The sequence below is a fragment of the Palaemon carinicauda genome, chromosome 34, assembly GCF_036898095.1.
Source record: "Palaemon carinicauda isolate YSFRI2023 chromosome 34, ASM3689809v2, whole genome shotgun sequence".
Classification (NCBI taxonomy): domain Eukaryota; kingdom Metazoa; phylum Arthropoda; class Malacostraca; order Decapoda; family Palaemonidae; genus Palaemon; species Palaemon carinicauda.
Genome location: NC_090758.1, coordinates 71,944,369 through 71,964,701, shown reverse-complemented (window position 1 = coordinate 71,964,701; position 20,333 = coordinate 71,944,369). Strand labels below are relative to the sequence as shown.

General features: G+C 43.3%; 1 protein-coding gene across 2 annotated transcripts in view; it reads left to right on the top strand.

The window, feature by feature from the left end:
• Window positions 1-13,210, top strand: part of LOC137626444 (DNA-directed RNA polymerase III subunit RPC5-like) — a 167,189-nt gene extending 153,979 nt beyond the window's left edge. For both annotated transcript variants that reach the window (XM_068357438.1, XM_068357439.1), the window contains 2 exons: window positions 5,081-5,159; window positions 12,834-13,210. In XM_068357438.1, coding sequence (XP_068213539.1) covers window positions 5,081-5,159; window positions 12,834-12,962 — 208 coding nt within the window. In that variant the 3' untranslated portion in view covers window positions 12,963-13,210. The remainder of the gene's footprint in view (window positions 1-5,080; window positions 5,160-12,833) is intronic.
• The last annotated feature ends 7,123 nt before the right edge of the window (window positions 13,211-20,333 follow it).

Sequence of the window (20,333 nt, the reverse complement as noted above, 5' to 3'; positions counted from 1 at the left end):
TCTCGAATAGGGGTGGAGAAGAGCCTGCCTCCGTCGTTGTTGGCGTCCTGCATCCCTCCCAGGAGGGAGTCAAAGGACTCCCAAGACAATACCGGGAGGCCCCTAGCACCGAAATCTATAGGCTCAGACATTCTTCCGTTATGGGAACGAACCTGTTTGAGCCTAAGGACATGGAGCAGGCTGATGAGAGGTGGAGGAAGTCACCAAGACCCCCTCCTACATAGGGCTTTGACATTCAAGCCCTATAAACCTCCAGCACCCCAGCAGCCACGTCCCACCAAGACAACGGCAGCGAAGACAGTGGTGTCTAAGCCCTTTCCGGTCAAGGACAAGAAAGGCAAGAAGTCCTCCAGGGGAGGGAAGAATCCTAGAGGGAGCAGCCGAGGCCGCAAACGTTAGGATTGGCAGTACCCCTGCATGTCCGCCAGTGGGGGGATGCCTACAAGGTTGCGCAGACAGGTGGCAGCAACTCGGGGCCAATTCCTGGACGATTTCCGTAATCAGTCAGGGATATCGCGTCCCGTTCACAACATCTCTACCTCCCCTGAGGACGAATTTGGTGTCATTTAGCTCCCTTGCCATGGGATCAGCAAGGGGGCAGACCCTTAGGGCAGAGGTCCAGATTAAAGCAAACTCCGTTCAGCATGGAGACCGCAAACACTGTCAATCTTGCAGGGAAGCCGCAAGACTTCATGTGTATACTGGATCTGAAGGACATGTACTTCCAGATCCCAGTCCATCCGTCTTCAAGGAAGTACTTAGGATTCAGCCTAGACCACAAGGGGTACCAGTTCAAGGTGCTGTGTTTCGGTCTCTCCACAGCACCACAGGGTTTCACCAGAAGTGTTCACCCTAATATCATCGTGGGCACGCAGGATCGGCATCCGTCTCCTCCGTTAACTGGATGACTGACTGATCCTAGCAGACTCGGAGTCATCCCTTCTTCGACACCGAGACAAACTTCTAGGACTTTGCCAGGATCTGGGGATCATGGTAAATCTCAAGAAGTCCTCTCTGCTTCCCACTCAAGACTGGTTTACCTAGGCATGATTATAGACACCAATCTCCACAAAGCCTTCCCATCAGATGACAGGATAGCAAGGCTGAGAGGGGTCGCAAGCCCTTTCCTCAGTCGAGAAGAGCTTCCAACCCAATCGTGGTTACGTCTCCTTGGTCACCTTTCATCTTTGGCTTGTCTAGTTCCAACAATCGCCTCAGGATGAGATCTCTCCTGTGGCGGCTCAAGTCCCGGTGGAATCAAGGTTGCCATTCCCTGAACGTCATGATCCCTATGGGTCCTGCGGAACGGACAGACCGCCAGTGGTGGGTGACAGATGAGAACCTACGAAGAGGAGTGGATATTCTCGTTCTTCCCCCGGATTTAATGCTGTTTTCGGACGCCTCAAAGAATGGGTGGGTGGGGGGGGGGCCACGTTCTGTACCACAGGACCTCAGGCCTGTGGTCAGAATCAGAAAAATGCCTCCATATAAATCATCTAGAGATGAAGGCCGGTTTGTTGGCTCTTCAGCAGTTCCAACATTACCTGGCAGGTCACTCTGTGGTGGTGATAAGCGACAACACCACAGTAGTGGCTTACTTCAACAAGCAAGGAGGTACCTTTTCGAAGCAGCCATCCCATCTTGCAGTAGAGATACTGAGATGGACCGAAGTCCGCTCGATTCTACTATCGGCGCGTTTCATTCCAGAGAAGAGGAATGTGCTCGCCGACAATCTGAGCAGAGCGTCTCAGATAGTGAGTATCGAGTGGTCTTTGTGTCATCTAGTAGCCAACAAAATCCTGACTTTGTGGGGTTCCCCGACTGTGGATCTGTTCGCGACAGCGCTGATCTTCAAGATTCCACTGTACTTCCCCCTAATCCCGGATCCCAAGGCGCTCTGGCAAGATGCCTCCCAACAATGGTGGGACAACACCAACGTGTACGCCTTTCCCCCGTTCTGTCTGATGAGGAGGGTGCTCAACAAGACCAGAATATCGGTCAATTTTTCAATGACCCTCATAACTCCGCTATGGCATCACGCGGAATGGTTCCCGGACCTTCTGCAATTCCTAACGGAACTTCCGAGAGAATTCCTTCCACGACACGATCTACTCAGACAACCACACGCCAGCATCTTCCACAAAGCCGTAGCTTCGCTACGACTTCACGCCTGGTGACTATCCAGCATCTCCTCGCTGAGAGAGGATTTTTCGCAACAAGTTGTGATTAGGATGTCTGGACATCTGTGAAAATCATCCGCATCTGTCTACCAGGCAAAGTGGAAAGTCTTCTGTGGTTGGTATCGTGGAAGGGGTATCTCTCCACTCGATGCCACTATTCCAGCAATAGCGGAGTTCCTCGTGTTTTTGCGGGAAGAAAATGCGCCTTTCAGTATCGGGGGTGAAAGGCTATCGCTCAGCCTTAAGTCTAGCCCTCAGGCTCAAAGAAATGATCTCTTCTTCCTCGCTGGAACTTTCTCTACTCATACGAGGTTATGAACTTACCTGCCCTCAGTCGGATGTGAGACCTCCTCCATGGAACGTGGTTCGAGTTCTCAGGTCTCTTAAGAGACCTCACTATGGACCAGTACGCCAGGCTTCAGTTCTCCTCCTAACTTGGAAGACGGTGTTCTTACTAGCTTTGGCTTCGGCCAAGTGAGTCAATGAACTTCATGGTCTCTCATATGACATCACCCATGCAAGGGTAGGGGAGGGAGGTAACGTTCAAATTCGTCCCTGAGTTTGGTGCTAAGACGCAAAATCAGGGGGTGCCGGACGCTCGGTTCGACTCCTTCCAGATTTCGAGTCTCCGTTCTGTAACAGATGTCCCAGACCTTCTCCTACTGTGCCCAGTAAGGAGTCTGAGGCTATATCTCAGAAGAACGGCTGCAGTCCGTCCCTAGGTGCAAGCATTGTTAGCACTGGGAGGATTAAGAGAAGGGTCATCAAGAACACCATCTCGGCATGGATTCGTAGGGTGATGCATCTGTCCCTGAATCCAGATCCTCCTCTGTCACTTCGCCCTAGAGCACATGATGTCAGGGGCGTAGCTACATCCCTGGCCTTCAAGAGAAATTTCTCAATGATGCAGGTCCTTCAAGCTGGAGTGTGGAAGCGTCAGACAACCTTCACAGCCCACTACCTGCACGACCTGACCCACAGGAGGCTCGATACGTTGTCTATCGGCCCTGTGGTGGCTGCACAACAGCTGGTTTAAAACCTCAGGCTCCTTAGTGGACAAGTAGCAGAAGGTTGAGGGCATTGTTACCCGGTTTTAGTCTGCATGAATGAAAAGATTTGTCTGGCCCTTACTCTTTTCTTCATCCTCCCCTCTCTTGGGGAAAGCAGCATCCTGGGTTCTCTACACAGCTGACCTCAAACCACTGCAGGTAAACCATGTTTCCTTGTGTTCCGAGTATTAAGATAATACTGTCACGTTCCCATACCCTGACGAGGTGGTATCGGGAGAGTCCTAGCCTAAAGTTTCCTTCTAAGGGACTACAGGTCAACTTCCTAGGACGAGTCACACTTTATTTTACCTTCACACACAGCTTGCTTAGGCCACAGTCCTTGCGTAGCAAGGTTCTAGCGAGGTGCAGGGACTCCTTATTGCTGAGTGCGAACACACTCAAATATTGAGTCCACGTGCAAAGCCAAAAGCCAGTACTAGCAGGGACTTTCCACCCTTCCTAGTGGGTGAGTCACCCCTATTAAATAGCGTGGTTTGTATGTCAGTTACGGAACAAATGACAAATTCGTAGGTACAGTAATTTGTATTTTTCCTAACTATACAAACCTTAGCTATTTAATCAAACTTGCCCGCCTGCCCTATCCCCCTGGTAGTCCTACCTCCAAGCAAAGTGAGCTCAAGCACAGGTGTGTGTGAGGGGGGGATAGCAGGCTAACCCCCTACCCCCCGCTAACTAGCGGTGGGGTAGTAAACCCTCGTTAAAATTTTAATGGCTCGTCATTTCAGCTACGCCGAAAGTAATAACCCCTATTTAATAGCTAAGGTTTGTATAGTTAGGAATAATACAAATTACCTACGAATTTGTCATTTTTATTCCAGCTGTGACGAGATTGTGAAATGATATTCCTAATCTGTGTTGAATGTGGAACTTCCGAAGTTCAAACTACTATAGTTTCAAAGGTTTTTCTGTTGAACTGGTTGAAAAAAGTCTTATTTCATAGTTTATACATGACATTATTTTAATGTTCTTACTGGTCTGTATGTATTGTATATTTTTTTATTATATGTGTATAGTTTATTAGGTATTTCTCTATGTCCTTTCCTCACTAGACTAGTTTCTCTTCTGGAGCACTTACCCTTGTAGCACCTGCATTTCCAACAAGGGTTGTAGCTTGGCAAGTAGCTATGATTATAGATTATAGCTTGATCCTTCGTCTCTCCTCTGATTTGCCGTTCTAAGAGATGGACACCTCATCTGCCTTTAATATTTATTAAACATCCTTTTCTAGTTTACACAAAAAATCTATTGCTTAGATAATGTTAGGGAGTTTTTAAATTAATTTTCATAGAGATAGCCTTTTCTATTTACATTTTATTATCAACAATTACTGTACACAATCTCAAGACAAGACTAAGAGAGGGCCGTACTTCACACATGGAAGAAATGCTATTATGTCATAGTTAATATTTCATGCGCTCTGCTAAATGCATGGTGAAGTGTAGGGAAATTACTGCTTTTGTATCTTGAAAACTTTATTTGATGGAGTAAATTTCTATTATATTAATATAAAGTAAAGGAATTAATAACATTCTGGTCATTTACGTATAAAAAAAAAATTATTCTTTATATGCTAAATGTATTTTGAAAAATTCAATTTATTCTTGATCAACCCCTAATTAAAATTATATGTCGTTAGTGTTGGTTAGTAGATTATTCAAGTATAATAGATGATATTTATGTTGCACATTAATTATTCTTCATCAACTATGTTCTGCAGTATGATCTTTTGAAATTCTTAAATTCAATCCAACCAAAACAATTTTCTTCATTACGATTTTTGCAGTCTTTAAATTCCAGGCAGTCTTGACAACATAACGTCCTAAATTCTAGATATCCCGACGTGTTCCAACGGCAGCAGATGATCTGGCAGTCGAGAAGTGAACAGCTAGCCCACGTCTTTACTGAAAAGGTGAATGACTTTATATTTAGAAAAAGAATGATATTGATAGTGTTGTTTATTTAACCCTTTTACCCCCAAAGGACGTACTAGTACGTTTCACAAAACTCATCCCTTTACCCCCATGGACGTACCGGTACGTCCTAGCAAAAAACTGCTATTTACATTTTTTTTTTTTTCATATTTTTGATAATTTTTTGAGAAACTTCAGGCATTTTCCAAGAGAATGAGACCAACCTGACCTCTCTATGATGAAAATTAAGGCTGTTAGAGCAATTTAAAAAAATATACTGCAAAATGTGCTTGAAAAAAAATAACCCCTGGGGGTTAAAGGTTGGAAAGTTCCAAATGGCCTGGGGGTAAAAGGGTTATATCATACAGTTTATTTTTTCATAGTTGCATCTTTATCTTAAATATGAAAAAATTAAAGGTCTTCATTTGTTTCTTAATCAACACCCTACAATACTTATAGAGAAGGTCATACACTTATAAACCTAATAGGTCCCAAGAAGCTGTTCGTAAGAATTTTCATGAATTTTATCTCAGGGTAGGCCTAACCTAACTCCAATGCTTATGATTTCCAGCTACTAAAGTAAAAAAATACTCCTGTTTTATATGAAAAGAATATCAGATTGATTGCAAATGTCATTTTGCTAATTGTATAAAATTCATATAATATTGATATATTAAAGTATTTCTTTATCTTATCACAGTATATAAACTATCGATACAATATCTCTGTTTTACGATTTCAGTCTGATTTGTTTGTATCTCCGATTGTTTATAAGCTGATGACTTTCTTATACAGTTTAGTTTTTCATAGTTGCATCTTTATATCAAATATGGAAAATGTGAAAGCTGTTCATTTGTTTCTTAGCAAACCCACCACAGTACTTATGTACAGCCCACGTCCGTTCTGCGTAAATCTCAAACACTATTACAAATCGAAAGAAACATTGTGTGCTGGCTGTGCCACACCTTTGTCCATAGGATCTAGCAACCGACCGTCAATGTGCATTGTGCTTACTTTAATAAGTGGAAGTAATTGCAATTTATCTTATGTATTAGTAATGATGGGCTGGGCAATGGCGGTGGGGTAGTTTATCCACCCTGGCAGGCTCAACCATACCGCTAAGGCCAGTTCTGAGAGACCAGACCAAGACTGGACCCCTATAGGCCTTCTCCTTTATTTAAGATAGGCAAAGGCTAGAAGGAAAACTCCAAAATCAAACCAAACAAGACCCCAACGGCGGAGCTTCCCAGCGCCGGCGGAAGAGGGCAATGCCTGTCGGGCAGGCAACAAGGCGGGCCTTGACATAACAAGAACCCGGCAGCCCGATGCAACCAACATCGGAGAAGCCGCCTGTCTCATATGTCTTGAGCCGCGGTGAAAACGGTGTGGGCCAAGTGTGTGTGCGTGGCCGTTGCAAAGCCACGACCACCCAAAAAAATATACCCAGCTACTGGCATTCTGTCGTTTCCTCCTCCCTTCTTCATCTCTTTCTCAGGAGGCTGATGGCTAACGACAGAACCCAATACTCGGACACGAGTGGGCACCGACGACGACGATATCTAAGTAAAAGGCCAGCCAAGAGCCTTCCTTGTTGAAGGGGTTTGTTAAAGGACAGAAGAAGACTTGAGCCTCCATTAAGTATTACAATTACAGTACTGTAAACCTGAACCTTGGGTCAGCAAATCAAGGGACCTTATTATTTCCATTAATCACTTGGAGTACAAGACAATTTGCCTGGGTTTTACAGGCATCTTCTTATGGTACAGAAGGAAGCTAATCACCAGCCTCAGCATGCTGTAAGTTTTGGCAGAAAATTCCATACAGGATGGAATCAGTGACCTAAGTTTGTCATCATTTCAGATTAGGTAGTTTCCCATTGTCTCGGCACTTGTAAAATCAGGAAAGGAAGATTCCCGGTATCTCTGGGCTCAAAAGATACACATTTTACTCCTCTGTTCATTTGGCTGTAAGGAAATGCTTTCACTAATTAAATATTTATTTAGGAAATCAGCGATTTTAGTGTTGCAGGATCCAGCGCTCTGTTATTTGGCAGTGAACATTTTTATGGCTAGAAATAAATGATATCAAGATAGTAACAAGGTTTGTTTCAGAAATTGACAGAGTAGCATGATAAATAAGAGCTTGGTCCATTTATTCAAATGTCTTTATTATTGAACAATGACCACGGTCAATCTGAAATGAACATAAAACATATTTAGAATAAATGATGAACAATGTATATAACTCAAATGAATATAAAACATATTAAGAATAAATGATGAATAATGTATATAACTCAATGTTATATAAACATTATCTCCCCTCAAGTTTTTAAACGGCCTTTTAAAATGTCTCTCGTGGCGGTCGGTTTAAAACTGATGTCAAAACATTGGGTGGCAATTGAACATCCAAATTATAGGTTCATGAACACTAAACTCCTGTTAGCGTGTGAAGGAACGGAAACTTGAAAAACAATTATTGTCATGTGTTGATCATGATGACACTATAGCTAGTTCACCTCGAAATCACAGTGCCATGTTGGCGGTCGACGGGTACGACTGGACTTGCATTGCTCCAAAGTTGGCATGGCAGGAGTTAACTACGATGGAGAGTTTGTGCTATCATTGGGAGGCGGAATCTCTGCTTGATGATTCGCAGTGTTACCGAGGTCGTTGGGATAGCATTCCGGAGCAGCAACATCAAAATGAATGTCAGGGGTAGTACCACTTGGTAACGGCAAAGTGGTCAGTGGAAGAGTACCATGTGTGTCCGGATTTTGGGTTGTCGGAATGGTGTCCTTCACAATGGTCTCAGACGTTTTAGTGGTCGAAGGATTGGCAATAGGTACAATCTTATTCCGATTATAGTCATCTCTAATTGTACGGACTTCTGGAATACTCCTGACAGGCACGTATTGTCTCAAAAACTTCCGGTTCCTTAGCGTGACTCTACCAGAGCCATCAACTCTGACGACGTATTGGTCGAATTGGCGGACTTCTATGATGACACCGGTTTTGTCCCATTTCAGGGGGTGATTTCGTGTTTGATTTTGGATGCGAACCCTGTCACCTATGGACAGTGGGGGTAGTCTCTTAGTGTGCTCTGATAAGCGCTCTCCCTGTTTAAGGTGTCGATGTCTTAGGGCCTCCTCTCTTGCATTGAGTGTTTCCTTCCACGTGTCGTGGGGACGGTACCTGCCGGGCGGGACAGGTATGAAGTCTCTGATGGGACGACCAAATACACATATTGCAGGAGATAACTTGGTATCTCTGTCAGGTGTGTTCCTGTATTGGAGCATCGCACGTTGGAATTCATCAGTGTTGAGATCACCGTTACTGCCCGTGTTGTCCGCTAAAAGACGCTTGACAGTTTTGACGCCTATTTCGGCTCTGCAATTACTATGTGGGAAGGCCACAGAGGAAAGGCGGTGATGGACTCCCCAGTCCTTTAAAAATTGCCTAGTTGCCGTCGCTGTAAATTCAGGTCCACCATCAGATGTCAATTCATCCGGAATCCCAAATGTCACAAATGTTCGGCGTAGTGAAGTTATAAGACCCTCTGCACCGTTCGAAGATCGTTCAACTATGGGCCAATTCGAGTATCGATCAACTATAACTAAATATCCAACTCCTCGGTAGTGAAAGTAATCTGCACAAACACATTGGAATGGGTAGTCTGGAGATATAAGGGGTGTAGGCGGAGCACTAGGATTCGAAGGCGCGATGCGATTGCAGTGGTTGCATCCAGCTCGAAGTGCTGTTATAGCGGGTGTTATCCCTGGCCAAAACACAGATGACTCTGCTCGCGATACCATAGAGGTAATTCCTTGATGTGCTGAATGAAGAGATGTGAGAATTTCCTGACGAAGGGCTGGAGGAATAACTATACGCTCCTTGTATAGTATCACACCATCAACAGTGTAGAGATGCTCGCGGAATTGATACAAGTATCAATATCATTGTCAGTGGAAACAGAATATGCTGATGGCAATTTGTGTAGGGGAACATTTCTCATGGAAGGTACACTGTCAACTGATGCAATGTCATCTTGAAGCGATAGCTTTTCAGATTTTCCAGTTGGGTGGCGCGATACTCCATCTGTAATGAGATGCTTGACCCCTGGGGTATGAATCATGCGAAATCGATAGCGGAGGGACTTTTCCTTCAAGTTTCTGAGACGTGAATTTGATATGTCCTCCAATGATCTGTCACCAAATATTTTCAACAGGGGTTTATGGTCAACTGCGACCACAAGATCTTCACAGCCAAGAACAAAGTATCTTGCCTTATCTAGAGCATCGACGACTGCCAACGCTTCACCTTCAACTGGTGCATATCGAGAGACAGCTGCATGTGTGAACCTTCTTCCAACCAGTGCGACAACAAAATGGTCGGTTGTCTGGACAGTCGCAATGTTTCTGGAACAGCCAGAATCCAATTCCTGATTTTGACCAATCGGTGGCGAGACAGCTAGGTTTTGTCTTGTCAAAGATTCGCACGCCTTCTTCAATTTCGTTGATAATGGCAGTTTTAGACTCCTCAAAGAGTGCATTAATATTGTCATTCCAGGTGAATGGTGTTCCTGGTTTCAATAACTGTCTGAATGGTAGCATTTTGTCGGTCATGCTGAAAGCATACGATACTTGGTTTACTAAACCAAACCAAGATCTGACATCGGTGATATTTCTGGGGGTTGGAAAGTCCATAATTGCACTAAGATATCGTGCACATGGGCGAACTGTGTCTGGGGTTATTTCGAATCCGGCGAATTCAGCTGTGTCTTCTGCGAAACGAAATTTGTCAGGGTTGAGTGTTATGCCGTGTCTTCCACATATGTCGAGCCATTGTACAGCTTGGAAAAAACTCTCCTCTATTGAGTCAGACCAAAGAAGAACATCGTCGACACATTTAGTTTTGTTGGGTATCTCGGCAACTATTTCATCATACTGTCGAGTATATCCGTCGCCAGAAGCAATATACCCTTGAGGGGCTGTTTTATAACGATAGCGTCCCCAAGGAGTGATAAACGTAGTTAAGTGACTGTCAGATTCCTGAATCGGTACACTGTGGTATCCGTTCCAGGCATCAAAGACGGTTTTCTTTTTTCCTTGTGGTACTGACCTTGCTTGGTGAAATGGAGAAGGCGTATGATACGTTTCTCTCTTAGCGTGCACATTGAGAGGCTGAAAATCAACTGTTCGTCGAGGTGTGCCATTTTTCTTAGCACATACAACCATCCGATGGCACCAAGTTACTGGTTTTCCGATTGGGACAGGTTCAAGGACACCAAGGCGGACGTCCTGGTCAAGTCCAGCTTTAACTTCCTCTTGCCAGTGTAACGGCACTGGCACTGGTGTGTGACGAGCAACAGGATCAGCATTCGGATCGATCATCAACTTCATTGGGGGTCCATCCATTAGTGGTAACGGTTGGTGGTCACATACGTTGAATGTACTTGATTCGTAGTACTCCAAGAAGTAGTCCTTTAGTTTAGACCGGTTGGACTCGATTGCACTGAACGGTAATTCTGTAGGCGGCGGAGGTGGTAGTTGACGTTTTGGGCAGTCACATTGATTAGCTAGTCCACTAACGCTTCCTATTTCATTGTTGGTGGCATCCGGAGTTTCCGATTGTGTGTCATAGATTTCACCAATAGTTGGAAAACTATCCGATATCATGCCAAGGGCGATGCAGAAGGAAGGCCTTGCAAGAGATTGATGTTTTAATGTTAGTGGAGTATGTCTCTGGGTAAATTGCTTGCAATGATCTTCAATATAACTTTCTCTTCAAGTAGACCAAACAGCCTGAAAGAAACACACTAGTTTGTCCCTAGGATCACAGGTGTGGTGAAGCCTCTCATTCTTTCAGAGTCCTCAGGAAGATTCTAGACAAGCTTTTGAGATTCTAGGTACTGGATCAATTTGGTTTTTGCCCTTAGCTGTTTAGCTTTCGAAGGGTTCTTCAAAGACCAAACTACAGTACTTCCAAATTGTTTGAGTTTTACTATGACCAGTGTTCATGTTGTGAATCTTGGTTATAACACACCTGCTCCTCTATTCAGCAGGTGTGTTCCCAGTTGCCTTCAATGCAGCAGCAGCAGTTAGGAATGCTGTGCCAGACGTAGCTATCTTGCGATAGATCTAGGGCAGTCCTCCAGAACTTCCCCTTCAAAAGAATTGACTATCAATTAAAAGTTTCACTGTCATGGGACTTGTTATAGAAACTATGCACTAGCTTTCTGCAAGCACAAACTTGTGAAGAGATCAATAGGGCAGCTGGACTTATGCCTTAAGATCACAGAAACTGCAGTTGGAGACAGTACCAGAGAGGACCAGAGACATGCTGAGGAACCAACTCATGTCTGCCTCATCTCTTTGACCTTAGCTGTGACCAGACTCCTACAGTTGCCGATAATAGCGACAGCAAGGAGAAACGCTAACAGGATCATGGGGTAAGCCCACAGCATAAGTAACAGTACTGGAAGGAATATATATAATGAAACAGTTAGCTCTTATACCAAGGTTTAAGATTACAGTACCATACTCCAGCACAACAATGAACTCTTCTATCGGTGATCAAGATGATGGTGGATATACTGTGCTATTGCGGAGATCCGCTGTGTAATACACCTTTAAAACTTTTATCAAGGATCAAGCCATAAGCAGATGTAATGTGTATTACATTGTCTTTGCTATAAACAGCAACAGTGCATCCACCCGTACGAACCTTGAGCAAAGTCCTTTCTTACTATATTTATTACTATCGAATGCTTGTCAAGAAGTTTACATCTGTCTCCTAACCTTGCAGATTAATGTGCTTATGACAGAAGATTTGAATTGAGCTTTATTATTATTATTATTACTGGCTAAGCTACGACCGCCGTTGGAAAAGCAGGATGGTACAAGCCCTTAAGGGGTCCAACAAGGAAATAAATAAACTGCAAGAGAAGTAATGAACAATTAACATTAATCATTAATGTTAATCCTATTTTTGAAGGTCCTTTAGCATTTACCAGGTATTAACTGGCTAAAGCAATGCTGTGTACTGTTCAGAGTACAGAGGCAGTGCCTCCTTCATCAAAATTAGAGTTCTCTTGCTTGAGGGTACACCATTCTATCTTATTTCTATTCCTCTAGTTTTGTTTAAAGTTTTTATAGTTTATAAAGGAAATATTTATTTTAATGCTGTTACAATTCTTAAAATATTTCATTTTTCCTTGTTTCCTTTCCTCACTGGGCTATTTTCCCTGTTGGAGCCCCTGGGCTTATAGCATCCTGCTTTTCCAACTAGGGTTGTAGCTTAGCAAGTAATAATAATAATAATTGTAGGTGGGACATCATTGAGAAGTACTCTGTATAAAGACAATTGAATATGTGAAATAGGAGTTTATAAACATAAAAACTCATAAGTCTTGCATTTTAAGAAATCATCAATAGAATATTAAATGCAAAATCATATGTACAGTAGAATATCAGCGTTTATAAAATTCTGTATCATAATTTTGTATTTTTCACATAATTCTTAAAGATTAAACAGTAAATTATTAATGGTCACCTTATCTTTATTTATAATGAACACTGTAATAAGATAGAGATTTGGTGTTCATTATAGTAATTTAAATTTATTGAAAAAAATGTAGTTCTTATATTATAATAATTAATGTAATCATTTCAGCAAATCAAGCAAGAAGATTCGAAACCTGGGCCATCTCGCAAATCTCAACTGTTGCACGCTAGAACAAGTTCCACCGAAGATCAGTCTTCTAATTTGAAGCAGCGGAAGTCTAGTTCCGATTTCAGCTGAGGGCAACTTTAAATAGGATTTCCGTTTTGATGGAAATTTACTGTGATCTCCGATTTAATTTTAAATTCCTTTATTTTTCACGTAATCGTTTTACAGTATAGCTAAGTTAACTCATTTCTCAAATTTTCATGTATTTTAAAATTTTTGCTACCTTTTCTTACAGTGAAGTTTTCAATGGAGGAGTATATGTATTTATTATTGTTTTAAGTGCAAATTAAAACCCCTACAAATACACCTAGTCCTGGGTATATGATTATTTCATTTATAAGTTAGGTTCATGCTAAATCAGATTATTTAAAGTACATGTAACTATTTTATTGATCATAAATTTACATTGTCCAATAACAGTTAGTTTTTAAGGTACACACTCGGTAGTGTTATTTGGTATAGAAGGGATAATGGAAAATGAACAGGTCATTACACAAAAGTGATATGCTGTGGTCAAAAATCTATTTTTATATTTGTTCACATATGAATACAAACCATTATTTTTAAATGGGTGTATGACTTTAGCAAAGTTGGAACTACTGTTAAACTTTAGTAGTAATACAAGCACTTTTTACTTCAGATGTGAGCAGTACGTACATGCTGTTGCTGCCTCTCAATTTTAAATACTGTATTCTAATTTCTTTTCCTTCTCTTTCCAGAATAAACAGATAGAATGTAAACATGTTATGTGTCTGGTAAACCTAGATAATTTAAATGAAAGGTACAAGGATATGCATTATCATCATCGTTGTCTCTTATGCCTATTGACGCAAGGGGCCTCCCATCAAGATCTGCACCAGCGGCGGCTCCAGGCCGGCTCACGCCGAGACTCTTCGACGCTCACTGATTCGACCTTCCTACTTGCCAGGGCTTCCATAGCGCCTCTCCAGCGCCAAAGACATGTAATCTGCATTGATCTCCGACAAGGCTATGCAGTTGTTTCAAATTAAAGTCACAGGAAGCGAGTCACATTAATGTGGAAACCTGCCATTAACACTAATCACCCTTGTGACTTACAAGAGCATGAGTATTCGCGGTCATCACCTCGTTACGTATGGCTGAATGACAACAACCTGAACCTCAGAAAGCCGAGACTATCCCTTGAGTGCCTTACCGAGTCCTGCTATGGAAGCGTTGAAGGGTGTGATCTTTGCCGATTGGCTTGTTTTTCCATGGGAGCATCGACTTTTTTTCTAAAATTTTGACTCCAAAGAAGGCTGACAAGAAGATTGTGTGTTCTCCTCCTCTTCAAGTTTTCTTCCTCCTTTGCCCCAGATTCTTAAAATGCTTCTATTTCTAAGAAGAAAGCATCAAAGAACTCCAAGAACACCGATCAATAGGAGTCGTGAGAGACACAACCAATCTTTCCCCCGTTTACGTGCTAGACATGCGAGCGGTAATAAGAACCAACCCCGATAGGAAAAGTACTTTGTATTGATAAATGGTAGACGCCTACACTCCTGCTCAAACTCCCATCTGAACAAGCACACACACACTGTTGGTCAGAATGAAAGACAATGCCCTTTTCTGGAGCCAATGATAGTGTCTCCTCGCTTTTACAAGCGACGAGACGTTCCCTTACATCGAGAGATGAGTTCCATGATTATCACCTTGTGAACATTCCCCTTGTACCTCCCGGGTCGCTGGATACAATTCCAGTTGCTCCCACAGTAGGGAAAGAAATCACCTATGATCTGTTCCTTCCTCACATGCCCAGTTCATTCACTAGGAAACTCGTATGCGCACCCGGGAACAAGAGTTCTACCGGGTACACGAAATTGGCAACAAGATCCATTACCTCCTGGTGACTAGTACGTACACTATATGACTGCTTGCTGCCTGATATCCTGCTCACCAATACGCATCACAGGGACCAAAATATTCTGAACTATATTAGTCTTGGGGGCATGACTGCCAAGAGCAAGTCTGTTTCCAAAGGGAAAGCAGATTATCAGTCTAGCCCCACTTCAACTTCCTCGTGGATTTATACGCAAGAACACATAAGGGTCAGGCAAAAAAAAATTAAACATTCTTGCTCTTCGAGGAAAGAACTATCAACCAAAATGATTATCGAGACTTTCCCCCTTAGTAAGGGGAGGAGGAGCCTCTGGTTTTTAATACCTCAATGTCCTTGCACTTTAGTCTGACACCAGCAGATGTGGAGAACCCCAAGATAGTATTCGTTTGTCAAGGTTCCTACACCCGCTCTTAAATCCAATGAACTTGGAGAGGTTACCGTGGTTACTATGACAGTGTGGTCTCAGTCACTGATCAGCGCTTTAGCACTCTTCAATGATAAAAGACCTCACGAGAGGTGGCATGGTTGGAACTGCTCACATGGCAAGAGTAAATTTACAAACCCCTAGTCCTGATTGAGTAAGATCCTACCTTCTGCACTTCCTCAAGAAAGAAGATTCTATGTTGGTAAAGTACAGTAGGTTGGTTCCATCCTGTGCAGAAGGGGTGAACTTCTTAGCACACCAGTCAGGTAACTAATGGGCCAACTGGTGCATGAAGAAAGGGATGCTGTTGGTTACCGATTCTCCAGACAAGTCGGACAGGGGAACGTACTTTTCCTGAAAAAGACATAGAAACAACAGTGAGAAGTGGAGGAAGGCTAGCCATGCCTCCCTCGTCCACAATTATAGTCAAGGATCCAGGCCCTTCGAAGGCAGCCCTGACTAGGTATTTGGAGTGCTATACCATCAGAATCTACATTGAAGAAAGGTCCAGCAGCCTCCAAAGCTTGATATGGACACTAGTTGCTTCTTCCTCTTCCTCTAAGAAAGAGGCAGAAAGTGCTCCACCTATTTATGTCTAACTTGGCCTGTGTAGGAGGAAATGGACGCCGAACTCCATTGGACAACGTGGCAGCAACATTCTCTCCCAAAATTGCCGAAAGCTGTCCTTGATGGTAGAAGTTGAAGCGATGCATTGGAAGAATGCGCTCGGAGTCGTTCAATAGTTTTTCGGAGTTCTAAAGTAGGCTCTTCCTGGTGCAAAAATCAATCGAGGGCTGGAGACTAGTAATCAACGTCACATCACAAAACAAGTTTGTTCATCAATGTGCGTTTTTCACTGAGAGGATGCCAAGTACTGTACAGCCTGCCATTAGACAGGCAGCTTTTGGTGGATATGAAGAAAACTTATTCCCAAATATCGTATCCATCCTTATGTCCTATGGTAAATACCTCAGTGCTTTGGACTGTTCATATCTCCCCAAGTATCAACTCAATTGTTCACTCGTATCAGCTTGGGCCCACTCCATTGGGATACAGTACATCTACTGATATCTCTCTACTCCTGGCAGTTGCTACAGGTTCAAGATCGAGTACTCTCCTTTTGGACCAATCTGTGGATCATGGGAAATTGAGAAAAGTTAGTTTCACACCCAAACTGAGGAGGAAGTACCTGGACATGCTGACAGAGAAGCCACTAGTTAGTCTTCCCTTCGAAACATCCCATTAGTAGGCTCAGCAAGGCAGCGCAACCTTTCGTGTTCAAGCGAGAACTCCCAGCTCGGCTGTGGTAATGTCTTCTGGAACACCATTCCTAGAATGCTGTAGATCTTTCAGTGAATTTATTCCAGGCACGGTAATGTACTACTGGACACGCTGAGTTGTCAGACAGGTTGTACATTCTGCGTGGTCTTTTCATCCTTACTTCTTGCTCTCTGGGAATCACTGGGAATTGACGTGTTCGTCACACTGCTAAACTGTTGAAGGATGCTGTCTTACACCAAAAGGCTCACCTGGACACCTATACATTACCTCCCTTTCAGGCTGAATTGTTGGCTGATCAATGGAGTGTTGATCGCAGTAGGTCCCAGGTGAACGTGATCCTGATCTTTTATCATGTTTAATTGCGCTCCAAGAGAACTATCTCCATGGAACACTTGAACACTTCTCTGTTAGACACATCACAGCTACAACCAATGCATGAAGTCGATTGAACTTCACAGTTGGAGACTATACAGCATATCCTCTGAGCAAAAGGCTTTTAGTGAGGGACTGTTCAAGATATGTCTTGGTACCTGCGATGGTTTTCTACACTGCTCTAAAGGGGAAATTAAACCATTTATTACCATAGGCCAGACCACTTAGCACAGGTAACGGACTTCCTCATCCCTCTCTCTACCAAGAGAAGCACCTTAATCGCAGCTGGTTAAGGCTACCTCCCAGCCTTGAGCACAATCCTTTGAGTAACATAATCCTTCTGCTCTTTGTGGGAGCTGTCTTCATTCATGAGAAGCCTTGAGTAGTTTTGCCCATCCCAAGAACTCAGGCCCTGGAGTGGGATATGACAGAGTTCTCAAGTCTATTACAAGTCCTCCATACTAGCCTTTGAGAAGATCATCAAAAAAGAACTTTCTAGACAGTCTTTAGGCTAGCATTAGCTTCGAAAAATTGCGTTGGTGAGCTTTTGGTATGACACTAGTCATTCCTAAGAATGGAAGGTCACCTTTAGCTTAGCTGGTTCCTGAGTGCATGGCCAAGACCCAAACTCCAGCTGTCCACAATATCAGGTTCAAGTCCTCCATCTCCTCCCTGTCCTACAGGCTCCGTGGTGCTATCTTAAAACCGAGCTCGAAAGTCTTTTCTTATCCCTTTAGTGCCTATCTCTCAACCAGCAAGGGGGTTGGAAGTCCAATTGTGCCAAGGACTCACAAGTTAGATATATCAGATCTTCCTTAGCACTCGGGAAGAACCTGTCAGTGGCTCAGGTATTAAGATAGGATTCTGTTTACACCGGGTGACTTTACCTCCCACTACCTGAGGGACTATACCCCTAAGTCCTTGGGTGGCTGATCAACAGCCTAGGTAGCCAGCCTAACTCTCACAAGAAAAATGCATCTCGTCTAAGGAAGTGGTTTCAACATGACCTTAGAAGGAAAGGTAGAATGATTGCTTTCTACTCTTAATTTCTTTTCCCTTTCGAGGATGCAGCAGTCGTGGCCATTATGAACTGGACTGGACGTCAAATGCGTGCAAGCTTCATGATCAGGCAACCTTTCTTTACAGCAGGATCTGTTCTCATGAAGGCGAGGAAGCATGATAATACCTTCAATCTCATTTCTTTTAATCATCATCATCATCGTCTCCTCCTATGCCTATGACGCAAAGGGCATCGGTTAGATTTCGCAGGTCGTCTCTATCTTGAGCTTTTAATTCAATACTTCTTCATTCATTATCTCCTACTTTTCACTTCATAGTCCTCAGCCATGTAGGTCTGGGTCTTCCAAGTCTTCTAGTGCCTTGTGGAGCCCAACTGAACTTTTGGTGAACTAATCTCTTGGGGAGTGCAAAGACCATGCCCAAACCATCTCCATCTACCCCTCATTGTTTTAATAGCAAAAGAAATTGTTTTGAAGATGTATGACTCCAAAATGCATAGGAAACATGTCCAACCTTGCATCATCAGCAACTTAAGCTGCGCTGGATCCGTCATACATCATGGCTTCTCTAAGATCTCCAGGTCTTCATCCATTACCAGTGGGTAATGTTGCCGAAGACACTGGATGCCTCATTACAAACAACCCAGGTTTGCTAAGCAGGCTTCTTCCCTTTCGCACAGAATGCTGAAACGACATCTCAGCCAGTGAAATTAAGGAAAAAAGATCATCCCTTTGCTCTTTCCTGCAAGGGACAAGTCCTGTACAGGACTTCATATTCTGTCCTTGGTGTCAAATCATACAATTTTCACTATGTAGATCAGAAATTTCGCACCATGGACTGACTTAGGGGTTTCCTTGTACCAACAGAATGTCAACACACAACCAGTGGATTCTGGGTGGCACTGCTGCTGTTAAACTCGGCTGAATAGTTATTTGGTGTACCTAAGTAATTAGTTTAGTACAGTATCTCGAATGCTGTCTAATAATTGCCACATCAATTAGCTACTGTATATTACATGTAGTGTAACATGCATACATACATATACCCAGGCACTTCCCCCAATTTTGGGGGGTAGTCGACATCAACAAATGAAACAAAAACAAAAAGGGGACCTCTACTCTCTACGTTCCTCCCAGCCTGACAAGGGACTCAACCGAGTTCAGCTGGTACTGCTAGGGTGCCACAGCCCACCCTCCCCAGTTATCCACCACAGATGAAGCTTCATAATGCTGAATTCCCTACTGTTGCTACCTCCTCGGTCATCTAAGGCACCAGAGGAAGCAGCAGGGCCTACCGGAACTGCGTCACAATCGCTCGCCATTCATTCCTATATCTAGCACGCTCTCTTGCCTCTCACATCTATCCTCCCATCACCCAGATCTTTCTTCACTCCATCCATCCACCCAAACCTTGGCCTTCCTCTTGTACTTCTCCCATCAACTCTTGCATTCATCACCTTCTTTAGCAGACAGCCATTTTCCATTCTCTCAACATGGCCAAACCACCTCAACACATTCATATCCACTCTAGCTGCCGACTCATTTCTTACACCCGTTCTCACCCTCACCACTTCGTTCCTAACCCTATCTACTCGAGATAAACCAGCCATACTCCTTAGACAATTCATCTCAAACACATTCAATTTCTGTCTCTCCATCACTTTCATTCCCCACAATTCCGATCCATACATCACAGTTGGTACAATCACTTTCTCATATAGAACTCTCTTTACATTCATGCCCAACCCTCTATTTTTTACTACTTCCTTAACTGCCCCCAACACTTTGCAACCTTCATTCACTCACTGACATACATCTGCTTCCACTCCACCATTTGCTGCAACAACAGACCCCAAGTACTTGAACTGATCCACCTCCTCAAGTAACTCTCCATTCAACATGGCATTCAACCTTGCACCACCTTCCCTTCTCGTACATCTCATAACCATACTCTTACCCACATTAACTCTCAACTTCCTTCTCTCACACACTCTTCCAAATTCTGTCACTAATCGGCCAAGCTTCTCTTCTGTATCTGCAACCTGTACAGTATCATCCGCAAACAGCAACTGATTTACCTCCCATTCATGGTCACTCTCGTCTACCAGTTTTAATCCTCATCCAAGCACTCGAGCATTCACCTCTCTCACCACTCCATCAACATACAAGTTAAACAACCACGGCGACATCACACTTCCCTGTCTCAGCCCCACTCTCACCGGAAACCAATCACTCACTTCATTTCCTATCCTAATACATGCTTTACTACCTTTGTAGAAACTTTTCACTGCTTGCAACAACCTTCCACCAACTCTATATAACCTCATCACATTCCACATTGCTTCCCTATCAACTCTATCTTACGCTTTCTCCAGATCCATAAACGCAACATACACCTCCTTACCTTTTGCTAAATATTTCTTGCATATCTGCCTAACTGTAAAAATCTGATTCATACAACCCTTACCTCTTCTAAAACCACCCTGTAC